This window comes from Lepeophtheirus salmonis, chromosome 8, assembly GCF_016086655.4.
Source record: "Lepeophtheirus salmonis chromosome 8, UVic_Lsal_1.4, whole genome shotgun sequence".
NCBI lineage: Eukaryota > Metazoa > Arthropoda > Copepoda > Siphonostomatoida > Caligidae > Lepeophtheirus > Lepeophtheirus salmonis.
The window spans coordinates 34,287,906-34,306,635 of NC_052138.2; the positions used below are offsets into that span (position 1 = coordinate 34,287,906).

The 18,730-nt window shown below is 31.1% G+C and overlaps 2 protein-coding genes across 15 annotated transcripts in view; one reads left to right on the plus strand and one right to left on the minus strand.

Annotated features, from left to right (window-relative positions):
• Nucleotides 1-14,416, minus strand: part of LOC121123722 (uncharacterized) — a 31,349-nt gene extending 16,933 nt beyond the window's left edge. Inside the window, exons 1-9 of one of the 14 annotated variants that reach the window (XM_071890727.1) lie at nt 14,342-14,398; nt 14,192-14,270; nt 4,483-4,644; nt 4,051-4,301; nt 3,364-3,990; nt 2,576-3,086; nt 2,174-2,319; nt 1,997-2,093; nt 1,837-1,923 (exon numbers count right to left, since the gene is read on the minus strand). In XM_071890727.1, coding sequence (XP_071746828.1) covers nt 1,837-1,923; nt 1,997-2,093; nt 2,174-2,319; nt 2,576-3,086; nt 3,364-3,990; nt 4,051-4,158 — 1,576 coding nt within the window. In that variant the 5' untranslated portion in view covers nt 4,159-4,301; nt 4,483-4,644; nt 14,192-14,270; nt 14,342-14,398. The other 13 variants (XM_071890735.1, XR_011781606.1, XR_011781608.1 and 10 more) reach the window with 13 other exon arrangements.
• LOC121123723 (uncharacterized) lies at nt 14,344-16,767 on the plus strand. Its single transcript, XM_040718848.2, has one exon. It carries the CDS (start codon nt 14,696-14,698, stop codon nt 16,190-16,192), a length of 1,497 nt encoding a protein of 498 aa, XP_040574782.1. The 5' UTR covers nt 14,344-14,695; the 3' UTR covers nt 16,193-16,767.
• The last annotated feature ends 1,963 nt before the right edge of the window (nt 16,768-18,730 follow it).

The window sequence follows — 18,730 nt, forward strand, 5'->3', positions numbered from 1 at the left end:
GCTCATTTGTCATCACATCCTATTATTATTTTTTTTCTTCAAGCACTTATTATTCATCTTTCATTCTCGAGGACAGAACACCTATAAATTAATATAAGTATTGAGTATTTACGTGTGAGCGCCCTCATCAAAAACAGAGAGTAACACAAATTATTTATTGGGGAGTTATCTTTTATATTATTAAAGCAAAATTAGTCTCTCAGCCGACGCCTAATTACTCTAGACAATGCCGAGTACTAGCACTATTCTTTGACAAAATAGGGAACCTGCAAATTATTGAGCACATAGTAGACCCTAATATGATTAAAAACATAATATATTTTACTGATATCCCGAATATTAATACTAGTAAAGAGTACCATTTTTGACTCATACTTGCATAATCATATTTGAGACGATACAACTGACTTGAAATTGACCCAAAAATCCCACTTTTTAAATTAAAATCCTATATTACACCAAAAATAGCCTGACTTTTCGAAAATCAGTTTTTTATTTTTCCCAGAAGGGAAAGGGGGAATATCTACCTGAAAAATAGATAATCTAAATAATGTATATCGTATAGGTATAAAGATACATAAAACTTTTAATTATTATGATGAATATAAAGAGACTATTATGCAAAACGTATTTATTAAGTTTTACATTAAATAAAACCTCAAAAGGCATGATGACATAACATAAAAATGACATTATTATTTTAAGGAGTTAATAATAAAAAAAACTGAATGGACTGTTAGTTGTAAAGGCAAAGTAACATTTGTAAGTCTAAACATAAATAGAAAACATCAAAGAAAATGATGAATCTATGAAAGATAATCTATTCACAAATTGTATTTCAACAAATTTTACTTTTTCTCAAATAATAAGTTGTTGACAATGTTTTGTCAGTATAAAAAATAAAAAATATATTCAGGCTGTTGTGTTTGAGCTAAATAAAAGCATACTTTATCAAGGTCAAATCTATCAAAAACATAATAGACAGAGCATGAATAAAGAAGATTCTAAGGTTCGCAATATATTTAACAAATAATGAATATCATATTATGTAGTTGAACAGTCGTAATAAATTGTAACACAATGTATCTACTAGTGTTGAGACTCGGCCCAGCACCGATTTTTTTTTCCAATTCGTTCTAAGTGATTTGGACTGATTTTTCGATCTCAGACGATGCACCTATTTTTTTCGGTCTGACTTTGTAGACCGATTTTGATTTGCTTTCACTTTATGGACCGATTTTTTTTGGTCTCAATTTATAGACCTTTTTTTTCGGTATCAAATGTTATGAGAGACCATTATTTTTTCTAGATCAACCATCATTTATTTTTTTCAAAAAAAAATCTCAAAAGTACACGATAAGTCCTATAAAAATACTGAATAAATATAAGAGACGGTGGGATCAAAATTAATCCGAGCTATCTCTGTTTAAACTTCGTATAACGTCATTGTACTTGAAAAAACACATATGATGTCATGTTATTAACAATTTATCTGGGCTAGAACGATGTTTTTGTGACCGAACTCGACCGAATTTTTCCATTGGAACGATCTAGAACGAATTTTTATATGAGACTGGTTCAACAAAAAATATAACGGTCTCAGACCGGTCTAGGATTTCAGACCCAAACCCAACACTAGTATCTACATAAATATATAGATTGAGAAATTTATTTCTTCTTTTTTTTTTTCAAAATACATAATTAATTGATTCTGCAAAGATTTAAACATTTAAAAAACAAAGGATTATGGACATTTTTTTTACAAACTTAATAAATTTGCAAGTTGCATACTTATACATTTGTAAAATAATAAATAGAAGTAAAAGCATGTCCTACCTTTAATTTGTAGTGAAGGTTTCTTATTATCTGACAATTTGGGGGATAGGAATCCATAAAACTCCACATTCGTTTCTCCTAATGGGACTGCAAAAAATATAAATATATATATAATTTGTATAAATTATGCGAATTATAAATTTTACCTCAATGTACATACCTTTTCCTTTTGTAATTTTTGTAACTTTTGCAGCCAATGTATCACAGGAGTATCTCAAACTCTTGATATCTTTTTCAATACCCTCATTTCTCTTGAGCTATGTATTAAACAAGATCCATATATTAATTATAATTATCGTGTAAAGGGAAACTTTCTTTCTTCCTGCGAAATTATTACCTGAGCATTTAGTTTTAAAAGGCGTTTTTTGTTCCGTCTTTCTTCAATGAGAGCTATCTCTTCACGAATGTTATTAAGTTTGCTTCTCTCGGAACGCAGCTCTTGATCCAATTTGAGACATTGCTCCATTTGATGAGTGAGTAAGGCTATAGAGAAAAAAATGTTATATGATTAGCATTTCGACTAGACATATGTATTATGTATGAATATTAGGGAGAAAACGGGATTTGAAGACATTATTAGTTTGGACACAAGATTCACTCATTTTTAAATAAAGTGAATACTCAAATGAAAATGAGTTAGAATAGTCACACAACATGCTTTTGGTATCTGATCATGAACAACACACGAGGAAATCATCCAGAGGAGAAAACAATGTTCAAACAAACAAACTAAATTTACCACGAGTATAAGCCAATCTTTTTTCCTCATCAGCTGGATTGGACTGAAACTCTTCAGGATAGTAACATGTAAGATGATTTAAACCATTCATATTGAGATTCGGCAATGAATTGTAGCGTGGAGAGACAATTGTAGGATTATTTAATTGCGTGCAGTATGCAGAAGATGGTCGGGCCACTACACCATGAGCAAAAAGGGAATTAAGATTTAATGAGGCAGGACGAGAAGTTTGAAATGAAGGACCATTGCCTCGTATAGGTTTTCGTCTCTTAGGATCAGGAGAATTATTAAAATTAGAAGTTATATTGAGAACTTTGCCTCCATCTTCATATTGTAGATGAAAAATGGAAGAGGATGAATTGGATAGATTATTAGTTAAATCCGTGTGAGTAGTAGTAATGAAGCTCTCAGTTTTACCAAGAGACACTTCGAGATGTGACTCGACTCCTTCTTCAGAGTTTATAGTGCTAGTAGCATAGTGAACCTTCCCACCGTCCACATTCATTTCCATCTTTAATCGTCGTGAAAAATGTAATTACATAGAGTGAAAGAAACATTTATGTATATGCAATGAACGGCCATGAATAATTAATAATATTGTCTTAAATTATGTAAATTCATATACTTCAAGAATAAAATTCTTAAGTTGAAAAGGATATTGATTCTCCTATCATGTTAAAATATGAAGAGCTGAATGACAAGCCCCAAGTATATGGATATATAAGTAAATGGATTAAGAAAATATACATAGTATTATTAAGACAATAAATCATGAAAACAGCTCTAACCTTGTCGCTATTGGCGCCTAAGCTACTCCCCATGGAGGAATGACCTGAACTATCATGATGAAGATGATTTAAGGAGTTTAATAGTGTGAGAGCTCCAGGCACTGCTCCCTCGGAATCATGCCGAATAATAAAGGGTGCAAAGGGTTGAATATTAGCATTAAGGGTAATAAAATTGGCATTTTTATCGGGAGCCTTTTTCTTCATGTTAAGTATCGAATGAGACTCTTCTCCACTTCCACCATTACCATCACAGAGTGAGCATTTTCTCCGCCAGACCAAATTGGAAGATGAGAAAAACCGACTATCCTCCTCTAAGCTGCCATTTGTTTCACAAAATTTTTGATAAAACATTTTCCTCCTGGCAAATATTTTACTATAAGGATTTTCTCGACAAGAGCGATTACATTTTGAAGTTTGTTGAACGATAGTTGCTTTAGCAGAGGTTGTAGTAGAAGTCAAAAATGTGGAACTTGATGACACAAGAATTGAACTTGAAGAGACCATGGCGGTAGTAGTCTTACCTCTTTGCGTTGAAAATTTTCCCTCCTTCATTGCTCTCTTGGAACGTGATAGAAACAGAGACTGGGCTGATAATTCCCGGATGCAAAGTTCCTTATCCCCACAATACTGAAGGAAAAATATATTATCTAATAGTAGAATTTGAATTTATGTATGACTTGAAAGTACCTTTATGATTGTGTCCTTTACAGCCTCATCTGGGACATTAGGATACTCTGCCTTGAGCTCATGCATAAGTTTCATATAGAAAATGACATTACTATTATCTGATGTCATTTTCTACTTCTCCTGATTTTCTTGCAGTGGTTTGGATTGAAGGAACATATGATACAAATGCAATGATTGATGGATGTTGAATATTCGCATATTTTCTTTCGTTTCTACATTTCAAAAAAGCAGATCCTTTTTAAGGGCGTAACCTACAAATTTAAAAAAAGGGGGGGTTATATTATATTTTAGAAAAGCATAATATAGTATAATAATTTTCCAAATAAGTACTAATCAAAGAATCACTTTTATTTAAACAGGTGCAACATCATGATAGAGTTGAAGAAAAATAATAAGACATAGAATAATCATAATAAATATCTAAATGTATACCTACGTATCCATTGTATCCTCAATTTTAGGGGGGGTTTGAGAGCAATCCTTGAAATTTTAACAAATGTGTACTTTACGAGAGAATCACTTTCTTTCTTTCACAACAGCAAATAATAAGTGGGGAAACTGGAGCATTAGTCCTAGTCCTTATTACAGATTTTTCTATCAAAAGAAATAGTTCATTACGTCATTATAAATGTGTACATTTGTATGAATGATTATATCATCATCAAAATACAATAGCATCCTTCTATGTACATCACCCAATCGAAATTTATTCAATGCAATTGATTGCAAAAAACAGTAGAGGTTAGTAAATCAGGCTATCAAATGTATTACTATCATTTATTATTACATTAAATCCGAATCACAAATACACACACTTGTCAAAATAACAAAAATAGTAGGTAGGTTGTTGCTACATATGAAGGCTCAAAGGTACACATAGTTTTTCCCCCCTAAAGATGAATGAGCAGGAGGAGATTACTCGAGAAGTGAAAATGCGCATCTCATATTCTGGCGTAATGGGTAGCAGCCTCCCTCTCTCCTCCTATTCTTTCTTCTTCTTTTTTTTCCCACCTATGATTTAAAAAGCAGAGCAAAAAAAACTCTCTAAAGCATGTAGTGCTAGGTTTTGCTTTCTAACGTCCAAATATGGGCCAAGAAATTAACTAACTAAGGGGAAAATGCATTTTACCGTACTAGAGTATGTCGTAGTACTTTACTGCCTAATTTATTCTAGAGAATATTTAATATGTAGAAGAAGATATATAATAGTAATATATCTTCGCAAACTCACTCCACTCCATAGCGTTTACTCTACTCCCTCCCACTTTTTCTGTACTATATACCGGGTGGAAACTTGAAACTTACACAATTGTATTATATTGATTTGAGATGTTCTGTGTGATGAAATTAGAAATGTCTATCATTGTATAGGTAGCCATGTACCTATCTCAAGCATGGCATCGCAGCGAGATTCAAGGCTTAAGGCATCAACCGTTCTTCGTGCGGTTCACACTCCAACAGAGGTGGTCAGACTGAGGGGAATGACTCGTACGACCATCTATAATATTAAAAAGGGGCTATAATAAATCAATTTGACATTGGCTATGTATCATAAAAAGATAGATAAAGATTTTTGTTAAATGTATAATTAAAGAATGGTGGAGTATTTCCTTTTTTATTTCCAATTGTGTAAGTTTCAAGTTTCCACCCGGTAGCATAGGTACTGCCTATATACAAATAGTAAATATATTTATCTGCTTCATCGTTTAAGCAAATTAAAATAAGACATAATGAATCAGGCGAAGGTCAATTTTGATAGTATTATTATTATTATGATATTTGTTCTTGGGGCTTGAGAAAGAGAGACAATGATCGATGGAAATTACAAAAGAGATTGTTACAAAAGAATAAAAGAAACTTAATTAATTGTATTATTTGCATATTATGTGATACGTCAACATAAACGCAATTTGTAACACTAATTCTCAATTTATTTATTTTTACTTCTTCAGTATTAACGACTCAATATTATTTAATAAGCTTATTTCCATTTATACACAAGAACTTAATAGTACGTATATTCATTTGTAAATAAAGCGAAAGAGAGTGGCTCCGTCTTGCCGCAAAATAATACAACTACTTGAATGATTATATTATTTAATAAAAAATAACATACGTAAAATTCCTCACAAAGACGGCCCTATTAAAATTCTTCTGAGCATAGGCCATTTTTTAAACAACAGGCTACAAACTGTCACACCACCTTACGGATAGTGTAGAAAGTGCGACAGGGAAAATTTTCACCGTCAAGAAGCAAAACCTAAGCCTTAATAACTTTTTATTAGAAAAGTATAATGAAAAATGTTATTGAAAAAACTTTTCCCAGTCAATATTGCATGAATTATTCAATATGACCGCCTCCATCCTCTATCACAGCATCCACACGAGGTCGAAACATGGCACAAGTTTTAACAATATAGTCGGCAAACATATTGGCCCATTGCTTATTCATGCTGGCCTTGATCTCCTGCACATTTCTGTGTTATGTCTTCCCAACCTTACTCTTTAAGACCCTCCACAAACTGAAGTCGAGGGAATTGAGATCAGAACTAGAAGAGTGTCAGATGATATCGTCCCAGAAATTAGGAAAGTGATCCTTGCAGAAGTTTTGTGTCTTCAAGCCATATAGCTGGGGGCACCGTCTTAGGTCCACACATATTTGTTCTCTGGATATTTAGCCTTCAGCCAGTGTAAGATTTTCACCTCATGACCTTATAGTGGAACTCAGCCCCAATTTTCTCATGGGGCTTGAGGAAGAAGGGATCCATTTTGATCTCCTCAGAGGTCAAGACTCCCAAGCACATTGTTTGGGCCGGATGTTTTGTCCTGAAGGTGTCCTGAACTTCCTCAAGTGATGCTTATATAAAACTGTCGTTTCTGGGGTTTAAAACCAGGTCGACTGTCAAGATCTTCACAGTCAACAGATTACTCTTCAAGTAATTAAGGACTGTTTTGCATCTCTCAAGCATAAAGACCTTCAACCTGTCGGTGAGGAGATGTCTTTAAGTCGTGAAACCCCTATAAAGACCAAGGTCATGATGAACTGCCCTCCTGATAGTGATCTCGTCACTCGTCAGCCAAGTGGCGCATTGATGCTGTTAGATCTTCCTTGATATTGGCCACCAGGAACTTAGGAAATGTTTCATTTCGGTTCACACAATTTCCTCCACATTCTGCCTTCCTTATAACTCTTTTCCCATTCTCCTTGACCACCTTGATGTTCCGGACTGTCCTCAGGGTCACGCCGACAATTTCTGCAATTCTTTTTGGCTTAACATCCGCGTCAAAAAGATCCGAAATCCTTCGCCTTTTTTATTCCTGTTCACTCATTTTTGTCCGATTTTGATTCTCAAGAAAAACATCACATGTATTGGATCATTGCTTGAGATGTCATTTGAAACCTTAATTAGCGCAAAAAAAATAAAATAATACTAATGACGCGGAAAATTTCACTGTCGTACTCTGTATGTTGTTTTTAGTTTGTTCATGTACTATTCAATAACATCACTAGCATCTTTTTGATGGGACTTTAGCCCCCCTCCCATAAAAAAAAGTCATATATTTCAAATACACCTATTATCTAAATAGCATTGTTGGACCCCCCGAAAAAAAAAAAAAGTTATGAAAGCTCGCAATACCCCTGCTCAAATTAATGTTGTAAATTGAGATATTCGAACATATATATTTAGCTAGGGATAGTTGATATTTATAGAGGCTTTACTTGTATTCTTTATGGTACTTAAACCATATAATCAATCATATTTTTTATACTTAAAATTGTGACATTCAAGCACAATTTGAGACAATCCTGAAGGCTTAATTAGAATGATGTATTTGATAGTAATTGAATAGAATAAACTTAAATATATATATATTTTATCCATAAGGTAATGTGAGTTTCTGTTGCCTGGGCTAATATAAGTATAGATTGTTTGTCACCTCTATGTGATAATGATCGTTATCATTCAGGAAGTTGTATTATTTTGTCACAATGCAGTGCCACTCACTCTCGCCGTGTTTACAAACTAATATAAGAAAACACAATCATGATCTATTCATTAATTCGTTGAAGAATGAAAATGTTTTGAGAAAAATGACACAAGTTTGCTTTTATCACTATAATTTAGTCTCATAATATGTTTAGAGAAAGATAATCTTATCCATTAATAGATCATTTTCACAGACGTCATAAATTGCATCATAATTGAAGGAAACGCCATCGCAGGGGCTCAAAGTTGTTATTTTTAATACGTTAAATTGACAAATTTCCAATAAACCTTAATAAAATTCCATAAAATGGCTTTTTGAATTAAAAAAAACTTAACACATGCACTGAATACTACATAATGCTTATGATAAACACTGATATTTAAATTTTATCAAAGTACTAGTTACTGAAAATCCCTAAAAATGGTCAGACTTGTACAATTTTTTAAAAAGTTTTGATAGATTAAGGACGAGAAAAAGATTGATAGTTATATAAAAATATATTATAATTTCCATTATAATATTTAATACATATCCAAAATATAGAAATAAGATTGTATAACGATGTATTAACATATTTTAAGGTCAGATATGTAATAAAACTAAGCATTCAAATGGTAAGATGTAGGTCCTATTATTCGTTGTTCTTATTTTGACATTCAATAGTTGACAATTTTTCTTAATATAAATGAAATAAGGGTTTCATTGCTATGAAACTAGATTGTTTAGGCCCCCGAAATTGTGACGTCGCACGAAAACGCACAATTCATGATTGACCTACTTCTTAAGTCTAATAGATTATAATTATAATATAATTAATAATAGAGTAGCCTAAGAAATAGGATTAAATCTGTGAAATTCCTTGTCGACTTTGCGAAATACATAAATAGATAACCATATAAATAATGTACTAAATTTCACATATTTTTTATCTTTTTTTTAAATTTACTTTAAGTAATTAACATTTTCCTAATTTCATTTCAAGTTGTTTTCTTTATAAGCAGAGAAAATATATATTTGTCTTAAATATGCCTCTGCACTCTACATAGAAAATAAAACCCACACAAAACAAAAAGACTATAATACAAAGACGTTTATGTCTTTATAAGGTTATAAATCAATAGAGAATAGACCCAATAGGATTTTTTTTTTAAATAAGTTTCTTTTATAAGGTTAAGTGAGAAAATTTGTAACCGATATTTGCAAATATCTATAAAATAAACAAAACTATAATTGTTTATATATAGTATTTATAATAATTATGAATTTATATAATAGCAAATCATGATAATCTAAATTATTAAGATTAATTATCATTACTCATTTACATTTTCGACGAGTAAATTAAGGGATGACCTTAAATAAATAGGATTATGTACACGACATAAGTAAGTAAGCAAATACATGTGTACTTTTCCAGTATTGAGTTAATATATTTTTTTTTCTACACAAGAACCTTTTCTGCTGGTGACAATAACAAACTGAGGACTCTCAGGCTATTTTTTGGTGTACAGGTAAATTCCTTTGAATTTGAAAAAATGGGGATTTTGTTTCCAAATTAGCCTGTTCCCCTGTTTTATCAAAGACTATGTTCCTCCTTTTGGTTCAACAACTATTATTGCAAGTAGGGTTTTTTTTATATATGTAATCTATATTAATAAATAAAAATTATATGTCTGCATGAAAAATAATAAAGGGGTCACTTTATATGGTGCTCTCTGATAAATAACATATACCAATACAATATAAAGAAAAAAAGGTGTATAAAATACAGGGAGCACTGTATAAAATGAATCAAATCTTGCAAGCGTTTAGTTCAACTCATATTAAAAATAGAAAAAAGAGAAGTACTTTATATGAAAAAATTTTAAATGCGACTTTAGATGAGGTTTAGCGACGAGCTAATGTACTCATTGGCTCATCAAATAGTATACATTAACAAAGTATACTGTATTAATGTCATATTTTATTAAAAGCGTAGCTATACATTTGTAAATCCTTTCTTTAAAAAAAATTATTTAGCTTTTGTTATGATTTTTTTATTCTTGCAGAGAGAACGTCTAAGTATTGGGTGAGTAGCTACGTGTGAGTGTACTCATGAATTGTGATGAAAATATTTCGTATAATGGGGATGTTAAAAAAAGAAAGCAAAAATCAACATGGTAACTCTGACAATTAGAAGAAGAATGTTTTGGACGAGATCACCTACAATTAGCTGTTACAAGGGAGGAGTTTAAGAAGGACATAAACAAAGAGATTGTTAAGAATAACTCCGATGTCGATCATCAATTCCACTCTGAATCCAACATACTTACAATTATAATTCTGCAACAAATCCTCAAGATTAATCTCCGTCTTTAATGAGCACACACGAACGTTTCATCAGGCTTGGAATAAAATTGAATCTATTTAGGAATGAAAGTTCAGTACTCAGAAGTTAAATAATAAAGAAAAAAAAATTCATTTTCCAGATTACCAATTCAAAAAAAACAAAAAACAGACCAGCTAAAAAATTCACATGATTTACATCACTGCTCATGAAAAACGGAGATAAATATCAAGGATTTGTTGGGGATTATATTTTATATTATTTAAGACAAACTTATTTGTTCGTCGATGCCTAATAACTCCGGAGAATGCTGGGTACTATCGCTATCGTGCTACCTTTTTTTTACTAATAAACCAAATACTAAATGCTATAAAAAGTGCAATTTTTGACTCATAGCATCATATTTAGGTGGTACATGAGAGTTTAAAATGGCCAATTTCGTCCTAAATTTCCTTTTCAAATTAAATGTTCTGTAATACACCAAAAATGGCCTGAAAGACTTCCAACTTCGGCAAATAGTTATTTTATTGTCTTTACAAGTAAATATCTGTGTCTACGAGGGGGGGGGAGGATTTACTAAGAAAACGGCACTAGATAATGTGTGTATAGAATCATTGTATGGCGAATAGTTATAAAACTATTAATAGCCTGAAAATCATGAATTAATCTTCAAAAAGTATGTAAGTACTTCTACTGTTCGTTACACAGCTACTTTTAATAATAGACTTTTCCTCTGTTCTCAATCACTACTAAAACAACTGTAATAAAAATTACACGAAATTATACCCATGTAACCGTATTTCATTATGCAATAATATATAATCTAACTCAATTACTTCAAAAGTGTATAAAAACACCTATCACGTCGTTATCTTTATTGCAGCATGCAACCTTTCTTCCGAAAAAAATCGGAAAAAAGGCTAAAAATCAGTTGTTATTTTGACAACTCTTTCTAACTATGGAGTTACTGTTCAATAATTTTTGGGTATTGTTTATAGCTACTTAACAAGCGATAATTCAACCAATCAACGTTCAGAACACTGATTAGAAGGGGAAAAGTAGAAACATAGAACAGCTGACACTAAAATACATATTATATTTTTGTGTTCGCGAGGTAACGCCGTGCTACATATTTATATTTAAATTGAACAAAAATAAGTGTAAATTATAAATATATAGAAAAAAATAAGTATATATTATGATATCATGTCTCGTGTAAAAAAAAGCGATTAAGAAGACTTGGATAAGTTTCATAAGAAGCTTTGTAAATAGATTTATCCATTTATAATCGGTTAATAAGAATCCAGATAATAAATAAGATTTTTTTTTTTTTCATTTAATTAAAATGGAGAAAGGATTACAGTTTTGTTCTCGAGGATTATTATTCATTATGTAATTAACCATAAGTTCTTCTTCCACTGCAAATGTATAGATATGTTTGGTGATAATCAGAGTACTTTTTATTTGATTCCAATAAATAAATCGTCAAAAATTAGGTAAATAACAAAGTTCATTATTATAGGTTATAATTTAGTTAAATAAAAGAAATTACAAATTAAGAGTTAGTTTATTCCATCATGAATATAAAACTAATCTACCTACTATTTTAATCATTTACATAGCTTTTAAACATAATGACATATATATGTTTTGAACAAGTTGCGATTTTGTAAGAGGAGCAGCTTGTATAAGCAAATTGTACAAGTTGTAGCCTAAAAATGAGATACACTTTTTTAAATGAAGGATTTACAGTACTTGGAATAAGGATAATTCAAATCCTGAATATTCCATGGATAATCGAGATATGGTGTCATTTTTGACTATTTTCTAATACATACAAATCACTAAAATATAAGAATTATGTGGCACATTATTAAGTTCAAATGTCAACAGTTACATTACTTGTAAATACATAATAGCCTTGTAATTTTAACAGATCAAAATGAAATGATAATATCATTAATAGTTGTAATTTTAAGTCGAAGAAATTGTATTGTGTTTATACATGTTGCAACTCGTACAGAACTCGCATTTTCCACAACATATATACCAAATCAAAATTTGGCATTCCTCAAAATAAAGGAGTCGTATTAAGGGAAATGAGCATTTCTTTTTTTAGAAGTCAATATTTTAAATTCAAATTATGTAAGACATTAGTTCTACAGTCAAATTTCTTATACTTTATTGGAGTTTTTATCTACACCAGAGACTGAAATATCCTTGTAATATCGTTTGTGTATCTTATTCTGCCTCCATCTATTATGTAAATTCATAATTTATCATATATCCATTCTTTTAGAATGGTACATCATTCGTTTCTGACCCATTAACAAATTTTGGAATTAGTTTTCGAGATTTCAAAGAATGAATTTTATCCATTCTTATTATTTATTTAACAATGAATATGAAAAAGATAGAGATGTCTTATTCCGTATAATATTTATTAGTTGAGAAATAGTCTTTTCTCAACAGTCTACTATTTTGGATTATGAATTCACAGGAATCAAATATAATATTAAAAAGTATTCAATTGGTGCAATGATGTTTATCGTACCATATGCAACAACTACTAAACGTAAATAAAGTTTTATATTGTTAAAATATTCATTTTAATATGGACATGAATAAACACCCATCCCAGGGAAGAAATCATGCTATATTTTAAAGAAAAGTAAAAAACGGTTAAGAGATACTTACCAACATATATGTAGGGGGCTATAAAATATAAATTAAACAAATGTATGATAATTTAAGTATCTCAGTCATGTTCCAACATCATATATTAAAGCAAATCAACTCATCTTTGTAATTATCTTATAACGCTCTAATGTTATCAGGAATAGCAATAATTGTTTTATCATACGAATAGACTCCCAAAAGGGAGAAGCTACAAACCCCCATTTGGTTTACAATTTAGTCACAACTTGGGGTTGTGATTATTTATGTTCTTTCATATAAAGGATAAATGCTTTGTTATTTTATTTACATATTAAAGAGTCAGAATAAAGATTAGTAAAAAGAAAAAGTTTGATAAAAACACAAAAAATAATTAATGTTCTTTACAAAATTACAACTAATAAGGTATATTGTAGGTAAGATATATTGAGACATAATAACAAATTAAAACAATAAAAAATGTTGTTTTATGATAATTAATTATGCAAATTTAGGAATTATTGTAATTTAGTGTTATAATGTATTGTCAAAACCCTATTTGTAATAACAATTTGGCTATTTATAGTCAAACGACTATTCAATTAATGAAATTATGAAATATTGTTGAGTTAATAATAAGTGTTATAATTCGATATTCGAATGAATTCCAGAGTGCTTATGATATAAATTTAAATTATTTTTTCAAAAAATGAAATAGGGATTATTAATTAAATGAAAAGAGTATGAAAATACTGCATGCAATAATGAAAATTAAATCTGTTTTTTGTTTCATATTTCAATTAAAAGGATTAATTATTGGCTAATAAGGTTATTTGACGGTTCTTAAAGTTAAAATTATAATTTCACTAGTTAACAACTTTATTTATCCTATAATTTATAATGTAACTGAATGAGAAAAAGGCGTAGAAATGAAAAAGATCGATCTCGATGACGATTTCTTACGTAAAGCCAAGAGCACTTAGTACATCATTATTTATTCATAAGACATATTGCTGTTACATATTTATTGTTTCAACTCTCTCTATCAAGATGAGAAAGATAAACGCTCATAATAATTAATATATAACTATTAATAATAAATATAATATATGGAATTATAACATAAAATAATTATTAATTTTTAAAGATATTGTAAGAAAATTGTATTACCTCGAATGAGTAAGAGATGAATTATATCTATTGACTGAGACGGAGCAGGGCTTTAGGACTCCTTAGTACTCAAATGGATCTGAATGGAATTATGAAGTTATGTTAATAAATATTATAATAGTACTAAAAAATTAATTGTTATGTTATTACTTATTATTTATTATGGAACAGTTGGAGGTTGCGAGGAAGTGTTTGTATAGGAATGAATTGACGTCATAGACTAAGGGAAAGAAAAGGAAAAAGGGGGAAGACTTGCAGCCTGTAGGCGAGGGAGGGCAAGAGGGATTGAGAGCAAGAACATGCGTGAACTGACAGCCAGCAGAGCTACTCGAGGCTGGAAGGCTGCACTGCTGCTCTGATGGAAGGAGACAAGAAAGAGAAAAAGGAAGTGAAAAAATAGAAGAAAAGTCCTAGAATAAAAAATTTAATGGATGAAGAGGAAAGAAAGAATCTGTCATTACTCATTAGACAGTTGAAGTTCCAAGTGGCAAGAAGACAGAAGAAATGGATTTCTCCTCCCTACTGGGCCTAGCTCAAGAGAAGCAGAGCAACAAGGTTGACATCAAGCGCTACTCCACCAAAGTGACAGGACCTAAGAAGCTGAACCCCAAGGAAAAGAAACTGTCTGAGAATGTTCGTCGATTCATGGAGAAGAAGGAGGATGAAGAGCGGAAGAAGAGGTTGGACGCAGCCGACAGGACGAAAGCCCTGCTGGCTAAGCGTTCCGAGGACAAGAAGTCAATGAAGACGATGAAATCCATGCTGCTACGTACCAAGTCCGCCAACAAAGCCGTGGTTCCCGTTGATAACAACAACACAGCTGCCACTTTGGCCGGAAGGAATCAGTGCGACGAAGACGACTACGGCTACGAGTCTGGATTCGCCAATAATTACTATGATAAGCTCATGAAGAAATATGAAGCCACTCAAGTGGACCCCATGGAAAAGTATAATCGCATTATGAAAACGCCCAAAGAATTACGATCCACTCTGAATCGCGTCAAGTCCGCGTTGGAGGAGCAAGAAGAGCCACATGTGAGGAAAAAAAGAAGTAGTAAAAGGGCTGGAGATCCTTCTCCTCCTCGCCCCAGTCCAGTGGAGTCTTGCAACACATCCTCCTCATCTACCAACAAAACACGTAAAGAGAAAGAATTGGAAGCTCGTAAAATCAGATTGAAAAATGCTTCCAAAATGCCTCCTTCCACCTCTTTTCATGACCTTATAAAAATGGCACAAGCCAAAGCCTCGGGTCAACCCATTAGTGACCCCCTGTCCAAAACAAAGTCATCAGCAGCCAAGGATTTTGAATTCCATCGCCCCATGACGAATAAAATGAAAGAAGAGTTCAAAAGAGAATATCTAAGTAAAATGCGAAAGGCAGGAAAGTTGCCCATGGCTGCTAAAAAAGAAACTCCTGAATCCAATGCCAAAAGTGTTCATCCTCCAGTTTCATCCCTCAAAAAGTCCAACGGGGCATCTGAATCTTCTTTATCAAGTTCATCCAAATCTTCCTCTGTTGACAAATCTAAGAAAGATGTTGAAACAAGAAAGACAGTTCCTAAAGAGCCTGTGAAACGAGACGTAAATAGTGTTAAAGCTCGTGAATTTATTGGAGAGAAGAGGATTCGACCACCTACACCGCCACCTACTACCTCAGTCCGGAAAAGTGCACCTTTTAATCCTAAGATGAAGCCTCAAAAACGTAATAGAATTGAATCTGAATCTGAGGAGGAGTATGACTCTGAAATGGATGACTTCATTGATGACACGGATACTGCTCTTGACATATCAGCTCAAATTCGTGGTATTTTCGGTTATGATCGTAGGAAATATGCTGATGAGGCTGATTTTGATGATCGTAGTATGGTTGCTAACTATTCTACCATAATGAAAGAGGAAGTTAGAAGTGCCAAAATTGGCAAAATGGAGGATCTTGAAGACATGAAGAGAGAAGAAGAAGAACTTCAAAGGAAAATGGCCAGAAAGAAAAAGCGTTATTAAATACAACTTTCTTCCAAGAAATACAAATTCATTCTGTTCGTTTATATATATATATTTATATTTTGTGTAATGCGTTTTGAAGTAATGATTTAATATGTAGCTTATTTATCAACCGAATGTTATTTGGATACCAATATCTCATGGAAACCCGTATCACAGTGCACACCCATTTTTTAAAAATGATTATATCTTATATATCCTTATATTAAGGGTGTATTCATGTACTTTGTGTCAATATTATTATTTATATCAGAAATTCCTAAACGGCATTTTAAATCTTTTTTTTTTTTTCATTTTGCCGTTTATCTTACACATGTATGTATACATTTATTGAACAAATATTTATTTACAGAAATTGCGGATGCTTGCAAATTAATTCCTATTCCAATTTTATGGCTATTTTTTAAATTATTTTTATAACTCAATTATGTAGTTAAGAACTGCAGTGTTTGTTTTTTTCTATATAATTTGCTATGAAGCAAAAAATCATCCACTTTTTCTGGGGGAAAAAAATATTTTTTGCCTTGCTTATGTATTTTGTATGTAATAAATATTATTTATCTTATTAAAATCAATTGGAGTTTTAATTGTTTTTTTTTAGGCTAGGTCTTTCTGAATTATCAAGTTTCATTTTCCCTATAAATAACTTAAATGTCTTTCTGAATTCTTTCGATTTCCAACGAAGTCCCAATGCTTTTTGTCGCTATTCTTTCTCTCCAAATCCTCGATATTGTGTTTAATTTTCCTTACAAATTTTCTGTCTCTTACAGATTTATTGCATATGGCGTACTATTTTTTGAAATATTTTGTTAACTCATGATGTTTAACATATTATCTTGCCACCTTTGAATATAAAAAGGCATGAATACTTATTTGAAGACATAATAAATAGGCATTTGTATGAATTATCTTGCAATGGTTTTCAGCATAAGTTCTTTTGTTCGGTCTAAATGACAAGTCAGAGAATTAATGTCTCTATGGAATTGTTTGATACTTTCTACCTTTATTTTTATTTCTGATGATCTGTCATCAATATTTGAAGTTAAATTTACTAATTTATCAGTGTATAAAGATCTAAATAATATGAAATTATGTGTGACACTCAATAAGATTGAATTGAACGTATCTAATTATCTGGGGGCTTCCTTTTTGATTTGATTATAATAGTCTATCTGACTTTTACTTAATGTAATAAGTTAACACAATATATGTTTTGCAAATCGTTATAGTAAAAATAGAGTGGGTGTATTTTAGTTTTTGGTTCATAATTCTTCATTTTCAGATATTATCAACTTTTCGATTCAATAATTAAACGTAGCCCCCCTATGGCCTATCAAACTTTAAGTTTTATCAAATTTATAACTTGAATGTATATCTTTTTGTTCACTATATAAATTTATATAATTAATGGAAAAAATTACATAAGTTTATGTTCTTGAAACTCAAAAAAGAAAATTAGATTTAACTTTTATATAAGCTAATTGAATAATTTAGTTTCAGGAACTATACGTATTTTTTTCTCTATCAAAATTAAGTTAACTAAGAAATCCCTTTTTCTAACGTGGAGTCAATATTAAAAATGAAATTAATATATGAACATGTCAAAAATACATAAGGTGTACCTCAAAGATGGATTCAAGCCCTTAACCAATTAGTTTTACTAATATCTGGAGTGGAACAAGGCTTAGTCACTCAACCTTGTGTATGAGGAAGTGTGTTTTTGTGGTTTAAAATCAAATGGCAAAACTTAACTGACTTTGTACAAAATTACTCACTTCTTATTTCATCACATCATGTGAGAATCAAACTGAAGTCACGTGCTACAATTAATATCTCTTCCACGAAGACAACATTTTTACATTATTGAAATAAAAAAGTTTTTGATTAAAAAAACTTGCGTAGAGTAACTTTTTCAATCTGAGAATGCTACAAATATTACCTATAACATTTTTTTACAAGTGAATTATAAAAAATTGGCAAAGGATTGACAATATATTTAACGTAAATCTTTAATATAGAATAAAGAAAGATCTAAACTACATTTTTGGTATTTTTTTTTTTTGTAATTGACTCGTAGAAAAATGTTATCCATCACCTCTTTCCTTAGATTATCTTTAGGGAACACGATCTACAGCAGTAGATGTTATACTTACTGCACTTTATTTTTAAGTGCAGCCCACTACTCATTCTCACAATAGCATCAAAACGCGTAGAACGCAAATTATTTCAAAAATAAAGGAATTTTTAAAAATTATCGCTCTGGGGAAAAAAACTAATGAGAAAACAGACAAAAATTTTAAAGATGATTTTAATTTTTTTTTTAAATATCAACAAAAAAATAACCCTGGGTGGGGTTATTTTTATTTTTGAAGCAGTTTTGTCTTGAGAAAATAGATTTGACCTAAATTTGAAATAAATGTGTATTTAAGTTTTGTTCTATGAGGCCATTTTTCATTCAATTTAATTTAATAGATTCTGTGGCCCATTGAAATATTTCAAGTGACAATCCGGCCCATTATATTAAATGGTTGGACATCT